Here is an 8,768-nt window from a genome sequence, read left to right as displayed (position 1 = left end):
GCTTGGGCCCCCTCCCCCGCCTGGGGTCGCTGCACAAAGGCAGCTTGGAGGTGGCTTCCCTCAGCCAGGCTCAGGCGGTCCCCTGAGGGAGAAGGCAGGAATCCTAGAGCTGTGCTGGGGTCCCAGTCTCGTGGGTGGGGGCCGCCGCGCCCTCCCCCTCCGTTGCCTGTGTCCCCGCCAGCTTCCGCATCTGTTTGGCTGCCCTCACTGCGTTTGTCTGTCTCTCTCCCCCCCACCCCGCCCTGCGTGCTCTGCCCCCCTTTGTTCTTGCCACCGAGCGCTCCCCGCAAGCTCCCCCTCCCACTCGGTATTTAAATCGCCTCCAGGCCGGGGAGCCCTCCCCGCGCGGGCCTCCGGGGACATCAGTGTCCGTCCCCAGTGGAGGGGCCTCTGTGGGGGAGGGGCAGCAGGGGGAAGGTCTTTGTCTGAGACGAGGCGGTGGCCAGGGCTTAAGGAAGGGAGGCTGGCCTGCCCGAGCCGAAAAGACTGCCCTGGGCCCAGGCCCAGTCGCCCACCAAGATGGCCTTGGGCCCGAGTTTTCAGAATTGTAGGCCAGGCAGCCTTGGGGAGGCAGCAGCAGCAGGCACCCAGGGGGGAGGGGCCGGTGATGACAGTGCCTGGAGTTGGGGTTCCTCTGGGAGAGGGGCTGGCTGGCAGGATAGGGACCTCCAGGCTGGCAGAAATGTCCTCACAGCCACCTCTGGGGATCAGACCCACCCGCCAGGAAGGATGGGGTGGGAGCAAGCCCGCCCTTCCCCAGCCCTCCCCTCCACCGCTTCCTTGTCCCCAAGTGTCTCCCAGTCTCACCCTTTTCCTTCCTCCCCAGCCGGCTCAGTTCGGGGAAGCTGCAGGAGCTCGGCGTGGGGGATGGGAGCAAGCTGACGCTGGTGCCCACGGTGGAGGCTGGCCTCATGGTAAATGCCTGCTCAGGGCCGTGTGGCCTGCGGGCCCAGACACTGGCAGCCCTTTGCCCCCACTGCCTACTGAACACATTGCAAGCAGGGCTCCCTCCCACACCACCCCACCCCCCTCCCCCTGCCTGGTGTACCTAAGCCGCAGGGTCCCTGCCCAGACCAGATGGACCAACTCACAGTATCCCTCTCTCCTCCAGTCCCAGGCCGCCCGCCCGGAGCAGTCTGTGATGCAGGCCCTGGAGAGCCTGACCGAAACCCAGGTAAGACCCTCCCAGTCCTAGGGGCTGCCTACGGGGCATACTGCATTGGGAATCCTAGGTGGACTGGGTGGCCTTAGCACCCTCCCGGGTCGGGGAAGGTATTGACCCCCCCTTTGTGCCAGCCTGGCCTGGTCACCTTACTTCCTCCTTCTGTTCCACTCCACCCCCCTAGCATCACCACCTGACCTTGAGGGTTTGTCTCCCACTGTGGCCATTGGGGGCTGCTTTCACAAGCTGCTGCCTGCGGGGTGACCTTGGCCCACTCCTGACTGGCTCATCCCCAGCCCCACACACCACCCCGCCCACTGCGGCTTTCCTAAAGTCGACTGAGGTGGTTTAAAAAAAAATTCTTATAATTTGATTAAAAAATTTTTGTCTTTCAATTTTTGTTGGGTGAGGGTTTCAGAAAGGGCAGGACTGGCCAAGTTATGCCTACTTCTATCTGCTTGACACCGCCCCTCCCATCCTATGGAAGGTGGGGAGGCACCTCATACCCCTCCCCCCCTGCCCTTTGTTCTCGGCCCCAAGGGGGCGGGGGCGGCTGCGCTTGGCCAGCAGGGCACTGGCAGGATGTTGGGAAATTATTTAGTAACCTGGAGGAGGCAGTGAGGGGGGGTGGGGGGGCTTGAGCTTGAGGCTGTCTCCCCACAGGGGTTCCCAGTTTTGTGGGGACTATTTTTTTCCTCTCTTTCCTCTTCCTGCTTCCCTCATTCTAACGTAGTGGTGGACCTCCCGCTGGCCGCCTCCCAGGCAGCTGACACAGGCCTGCTGCCAGGGTGGGGGTGCAGGCAGGGGCGGTAGGATCCCGGGCCTCCCCAGCCAGGCCCTTGGGAAACCTGCTTGACGGCTTCTCCAGAGGAGGAGTTGGGTCCTCAGCTCCCCCCTCCCCAGCATGCACCATCCTGCCCGGGAGAGAGGGGCTTCAGGGACCTAGGTGGTCTGCTACCAGGTTGGGGGGGTGCCTGGGGTCCCAGCGGCAGTGGGTGCACGTGACTTCCTGGGGCGAGTGTAGACAGCTCTCTGAGGGCTGGGGAGGAGGCTGTGGTTGGCAGGCCGCCCCCCCACCCCTCCTCCCGCAGGCTGGATTCGCATCCGCCCCGGGTGCCTGCGTCAGGAGGTGGGGGGGGGCCCCCTGGGCGGAGTGACTGGGCTCCTGGGGCCATGTCCCCGCCTGGCACAGTCATGCCCGAACACCCTCCCCAGGGAGGAAATAGTAGGGTGGGGGACCCCACCTGCTCCCGGGAAGTCACCCCTGGGCCCTTCCTGCAAGGAGGTGTTGTCTCTGGACCGGGGGGCTGGCAGCAGGGTGGGGGCCGCACCCTGCTGCCTCCTCCCCCTCCCAAGGCCCCCTTGCAGAGAACTGAGCTGGGGTGGAGAGAGGGAGGCAGCCGCTGAGTCACTCCGGCCTATGTCACTTCTCAGAAACCTCCACGCCCCCCCCATCCTGGCCCCTGGGGAAGAGGACAAGGCGCTGGCCAGGCTCAGAGGAGGGGGGCCCCTAAAACCAGTTCAAGGGAGCAGATATGCCACTCCCCACCCACCCCAACCCCCACTTTTGGCCTTGGAGAGGCTATCTTTGTATTTCTTGTGAGGGGCTGGCTTCGGCCCTAGGTAAAAGGGGTGGGGGGACTCAAACCACAGGGAACCAGTAGGGCTCCCTTCCCTGGGGGCGGCACCATTCCTCAGCCTCAGACCTAGCCCCGCCCAGGACAGATAAATATTTATCTTGAGAAAGCAAAGGTTAGGAAGAAAGAATTTGTACAGGAATTCCACCCACTCATTGGCCCTCTGGGTGGCTTAGCTGGGAGGGGGCTGAGGCAGGCCTCCCCTCCCCATGTTCATGGGCACCGAGAGGGTGGGGCCGTGGTGTGGGCTATGGGTTACTAGAGAGCAGGCTCTGCAGCTGGGCCCGCCCCCTCTGGCCTCAAGTTCCCTTTAAGAACCAGGCTGGCCAGGGAGGGCCAGGCCCCCATCTGACCCGCCTCTGTCCCCCCACAGCCCCATGCGGCACCTGAGCTGGGCCGGGCTGGCGGAGGCGGCTTCCGGAAATATCGATTCCTTTTATTTAAGCGTCCGTGGCAGCGACAGGGACCCCAGAGCCCAGAGAGGGGCGGCGAGAGGCCCCAGGTCACGCAGCGCGGAGGGGGCCGGGCTGGGCCGGGCTGGGGCGCCACGGGTGGGGCCCTGCGGCTGACAGGCCACACTCCCTCTGTAGGTCAGCGACTTCCTGTCTGGCCGTTCGCCACTGACCCTGGCGCTTCGCGTGGGTGACCACATGATGTTCGTCCAGCTGCAGCTCGCTGCCCAGCATGCCCCTCTGCAACACCGGCACGTGCTGGCCGCTGCAGCTGCCGCCGCCGCCGCCGCCCGAGGAGACCCCAACACAAGCACCCCTGTATCCTCACCTTGCCGGCCCATGTCCGGTGCCACCCGTGTCCCCCCGGTGCCCAGCAGCCCAGCCCCTGCATCTCCCTCACCACTCACAGCTGGGTCCTTCAGATCGCACCCGCCCTCAGCTACCTGTCCCAAGGTCAGTCTGACTGGGGGCTGGTCTGGAGCCTGAGGGCTGTGCTGTCCTCGGACTCCTGGGAGGTTGGCGATTTGCTTCAGGTGGGCAGGTGGTGGCCCTCTCCAGTCCCAGGCCATCCCGCTGCCCCGCCCCACCCCACCCCACCCCTGCTCACCACCCTTTTCTCCACCAGCAGACGGACTGTTCCACTCCAACAAGCAGTGGTGCCAGCACCACATCCACCCCAGGGGGCAGCCCAGCTCCCCGCCCCCGCAAACCTGGCGCTGTCATCGAGAGCTTTGTGAACCATGCACCAGGGGTCTTCTCAGGGACCTTCTCTGGTAGGTGTCCAGCACACGTGGCCCAGGGTCTATGCTCACTCCCCGTGTGGGATGTGTGACTGTACCCATGGTGAACCCCAGGGGCCCCTACACCTGGAGTTTGACCCTGACACTTGGTGTGTGACACGGGTCACTTATCCCGGAGAGGTGACACACTTGAACCTACAGATCTCGCCATACTTCTGCGCCCTACACCCAGGCGACCCCAGTTCACATGCTCATCGCTGGGCCACGTGTGTATTCATCCCATGCCAACCCCCCCCCTCCCCCCCGACAGGCACGCTGCACCCCAACTGCCAAGACAGCAGCGGGCGACCCCGGCGGGACATCGGTACCATCCTGCAGATCCTCAACGACCTCCTGAGTGCCACGCGGCACTACCAGGGCATGCCCCCCTCACTCACCCAGCTGCGCTGCCACGCACAGTGCACACCCGCCAATGCCACCACTACCCCAGCCCCCGAGCTGACCCCCAAGTCTACCTCCTGTGAGAAGCTGCCGGCTGGGCCCCCGGCCTCCCAGATCCGAATGTGTAAGCCCCCTGGTGAGTATCCACCCCCAGCCCCCAACCCCTGCCAAGGACCCTCTTGTGAGGCTCGGCGCCCAGCAGCTGACCCTCCGAGCCATGGACACCAGCTGCTGTTTCCCCTGTCTAAGCTAGAGAAGAGAGCATGTGTGTACAGTGGCACAAAGTGGCCTTGTCCACCCCTGGGAGGGGGGCTGTTGGTCTTTCTTCACTTCCTCTTCACACCCTTCCCCCCCTGGGGGAGCCTTATCCAGATGGCATTCAGAGCTGTTATCTGCTATGAATAGCCAACTCAGACCAGGTTCGCCTAGCGAGGGAGGCCCCCCTGCCCCTTTCTTTGGGGATTTGGGAAAAACCCTCACGGGAACAGGCAGGCACCTGACCTCCCGCTTCCCTTGTCCTCCAGTGAATGGCCATTTCTTCCTACTTGGCTCCCGTTGGGTCACATTGCTCTTCTCAAGCCAGGGCAGGGGCAGGGCACTGGGCTGCAGGGCAGGGGCAGTTGGTTGTTGCAGCAGTCTCAGTTCAGCTGTCCTTGGGAGCACTGGACAAGCAGGTGGCAGGGAGTGAGCCCAGCCTCAGGACGCTGTGGATAAAATTCCGCCTTTGTGACTTTTTTGTGGTAAATTGGGTGATTTGTTAGGGTGAGGGGGACCACAGCCAGCCTCTGTTTTAAACGCAGGTGGGTTGAACACCCCTAAGGGGGCCTGGTGGCACAGTGGGCACTTAATTTAGGCCTGGCCATGGCCTCTGGCCAGGAGACTGCAGACAAACCCCAAGGGACAGTCCTCTGACAGACATTGCAGGGTTGCCCCACCCACCCAGGGCCACCTGGGCCACCTCTGAGGCCAGGCTGGGACTCACACTCCTACCCCCACCCCCACCCAACCCCTTGCAGGGGACCGTCTGCGGCAGACTGAGAACCGCGCCACGCGCTGCAAGGTGGAGCGCCTGCAGCTGCTGCTGCAACAGAAGCGGCTGCGTAGGAAGGCGCGGCGCGACGCGCGAGGCCCCTACCACTGGCCACCCAGCCGTAAGGCCGGCCGCAGCGACAGCCCCAGCGGAGGCGGTAGCAGCCCCGGCGAGTCCACGGGCCTGGGCCTCGACTTTGAGGACTCGGTGTGGAAACCGGAAGTGAACCCCGACATCAAATCTGAGTTTGTGGTGGCCTAGGAAGTGGCCAGGGACCCCGGGAGCCTCCGTTGATCCCGCAGAGCCAGCGCAGGCGCCTCGCAGCAGGAGCCACTCGCGCAGGCGCCCCCCTCCCGCGTCACCGTGGTTTCCCAGACGCCTGTAGACCTCTCACGTGCCCACCCCTCCCTGCTCCGGTCCCGCCGCCCACCTCTGCCTCCCTCCCAGATGTAGCAGCCTCCCAGATGGCTGAGCCGGAAGATGAGGCGGCGCACCCGCCCCTTCCGCTCCGCCCCCTCACCACCTCCACCCCATTCAGGTTAAAGTCAACTCTCGAAGCCTCATGCACTTTACGGGAGGGGAGGGGCCGGAGACCCCCGCCCCTTCCGCCCTGCCCCATCCACAAGGAGACGCCCACTCCGGGACACCCCCTTCCCCCAAAAGGCACCGGAGCCTTGGGACGACCTGCCATGACCAGGCAATCTTCACATTGCCCTCTTTTCTGTTGGGAAAGTCGACCGACTTAAGGCCGCCGTAGGGGGTCGAGGAGGCCCAGAGTGTGCTTCGGGTTGGAGGGAGGGGCAGGACACAGGGCCCTCCCCCCAGGTGCGCAGGCACCTCTCTGCACACTGTGCTACAAACTCCCCTGGCACCCCTAACTGACCTCCTGCCTGAGCTTGGGGTATTTATAGACTATTAATTTCTGACTGAGCCAATCATGGGTCGCAGCCCCCAGGAGAGCACACGGCCATGGGACAGAATATTTCCCCCACCCCATCCATCCCGGCTCCCTGCAGGACCGGGAACTGTGTGGGGAGGGGGCTCTCCACAGCCTGGAAGGGGCGTGCTGAGCTGTGAATCCCTGAGCAGGGCAAAAGCTGTGTAGCATTAACCCCCTGGGAGGGTCGCTGCTGGTCTAATTTGTACCCTCCCCACTTAGTGAGGGTCCTGGGAGTGCAGGCCCCAAAGATGGGGGGTCACTGGGGCAAGCCTCCAGACCGGGGCCATTTCAAAATGGGTGGGCTTTTTTTAAAATTGTTTTTCCAATTTGTTTTTATCTGATAATGGAGATGTTGGGCAATGCCCGACGCCCTTGTCTGAGTCCTGGCCACAATCTCTCATTTCCTGTCCTGTCTTGCACCCCTGTTCTCCCAGCCCTGCTTGTCCGCCCCATAGGTAAACCCCAGGTCCTCAGCCCCCTCCCGCTCAGTCACGTGTTTAAACTTAATGGTTTCAGATGTGAACTTCATGTGTTACTGTAGCTTTGTAAATTTTTTCGTGGGGGGGGTTGGGGGGGCAGGGAGGGGTTAGGGGGTCGAGAATTTTTTTGTTTGGTTTTTTTCAAAAAAACAAAAAGGAAAAAAAAGGCGGGTTTTCCCCAAGAACGGTCTTGGGATCCTATTTAAACGTGTTGACGTGTTCAATTTTCTAATAAACGTATGTGCCTCCACGGGTGGGAGGCGGAGGCTCCCTGGGGCAGCCATGGCTTGTCCACCTCTGCCCTCGCCAGGCTCCCATCCCCCCCCCAAATTACCCGCCCTTGGGGACCGGGCTGTGGGGGTCCCGGACCTTGCAGGAGTTTCTGGTGTGAAAAAACTGAAAGGAAGAAACCTCCAAACACCTTGATTTCGAGTAATAAACAAGATGAAACGTGAATTTGCCTGCTTTGCTGGGGGCGGGGTGCAGCTGGGCTCCAGGCCTGGGGAGCCCTTGCCTGAGTTTGAGGTCGTCTTCCCTGGCTGCAGAGGAACTTAGGCTGGGGTGCTGTGGGAAGGCGAGGGTGGTGCTTACAACTGGTGATAGGAAGTGGGGCCCAAGGCTCCCTAGGAGGGGTGGGGTGAGGTTCCTAAGCGGTTCCCACGCCCCCTCCCTTGGTGTGTGGGGGAGCCAGGAAGTCGCCTGGAGGGGGGGGGGCCTGGCCACTTCCCGCTACTGACGTGGGGGCCTAAGCTAGCCAGCCCCACGCAGGCCTCAGTACCCGTATTTGTGAAATGATGGGTCAGTCTGATGGGAGCCACTCTGGACCTGTTTCCCCAGGGAGTGAGGCAGCTGGATCCTGTTCGCAAGTCCCTCCATTGTCGTTCTTGCTCCAGTGAGCACAGCAGGCAAGGAGCCACTCTGGAGGTGGCCCCTGCCCCTCATTCCTCTTGCAACAGGTTCTAGTGAGCAGGTGCTCAAGGCTTGGTGCAGCCAGCCTCCGTGATCCACACCCCACACACACACACAACCTTGGCCCCGCTGCAGCCACACCTCAGCCTTGCACCCTGGCCCTGACAGTCACGGGTCTTTGCCCAGACTGGCCTCTGCCTGCCGGGAACACCCCTGCTACCCTACTGCCTCTGCCTATATCTCAGCCTGGGAACTTCCGTGCCTGGCGCCGCCCTGCTCCTCCAGGCCTGCCTCCAACCTGGGGCTCCCCAGGGCACTGCCTCAGCCACCCTGGAGCTGTACAGAGACTGGGATAGTCATTCTCATTGTCCCTTTACCGAATCTCTGTGACAGTCACAAACATGAAGTCAGGCGTAATTATGTTTCCATTTTAGAGATGAGGAAACCGTCCAGAGTATTCGGTGTTTGTGAAATTATGTACCCACCCCCACCCCCCCGTGAAGGCTTTTCCATCTGCCCCTCCCACTGCCCAGTCACCCCCAAAGCATCCTGCACTACTCCCTCAACACTCAACAGAGAGGGCGGCTGAGTCAGGCCCCCGCAGTTGACGACAGTAGGGCCCACGGAGCCTCAGGGAGGGCCACAGGGCAGGACTGTGAGTGGGAGAGGTCGCGGCCAGGGCCACATGGTTGAGGTCAGGATGGCCACCAGCCCCTGGGCTAGATGGGGAGAGCAGCTGTCCAGGTGAGGCTGACTCAGCCTGGACGCCAGCCCCCACCCAGCCTGGGGGCCCCTCAAGGGTCACAGCCCTGCCCTGGGGTGGTAGGAGCACAGCATGTCGTGTTTTTGGGGGGTGGGTGGGCGGTGTTTGTCGGAGGGGCTAGCCCTGCTCGGTAGGCTGAGGGAACAAAGTTGGTTCTGAGGGACATGGTCCTACCTTGGCACCTACAAAGACACAGGTAGGGTGGGAGCCTTTGA

At 62.7% G+C, this 8,768-nt stretch overlaps 1 protein-coding gene across 1 annotated transcript in view; it reads left to right on the top strand.

Annotated features, from left to right (window-relative positions):
* Positions 1-6,925, top strand: part of MIDN (midnolin) — a 7,347-nt gene extending 422 nt beyond the window's left edge. The window contains exons 2-9 of the mRNA XM_045300022.1: positions 327-547; positions 827-914; positions 1,112-1,174; positions 3,173-3,301; positions 3,390-3,704; positions 3,877-4,024; positions 4,302-4,568; positions 5,449-6,925. Of these exons, the coding sequence (XP_045155957.1) occupies positions 327-547; positions 827-914; positions 1,112-1,174; positions 3,173-3,301; positions 3,390-3,704; positions 3,877-4,024; positions 4,302-4,568; positions 5,449-5,723 (1,506 nt within the window). The 3' untranslated portion in view covers positions 5,724-6,925. The remainder of the gene's footprint in view (positions 1-326; positions 548-826; positions 915-1,111; positions 1,175-3,172; positions 3,302-3,389; positions 3,705-3,876; positions 4,025-4,301; positions 4,569-5,448) is intronic.
* The last annotated feature ends 1,843 nt before the right edge of the window (positions 6,926-8,768 follow it).

This window comes from Echinops telfairi, unplaced genomic scaffold, assembly GCF_000313985.2.
Source record: "Echinops telfairi isolate 266 unplaced genomic scaffold, ASM31398v2 ScPeMD7_7459;HRSCAF=8497, whole genome shotgun sequence".
In the NCBI taxonomy this organism is placed as follows: Eukaryota; Metazoa; Chordata; class Mammalia; order Afrosoricida; family Tenrecidae; genus Echinops; species Echinops telfairi.
This window is presented reverse-complemented; position numbering and strand designations above follow the sequence as displayed.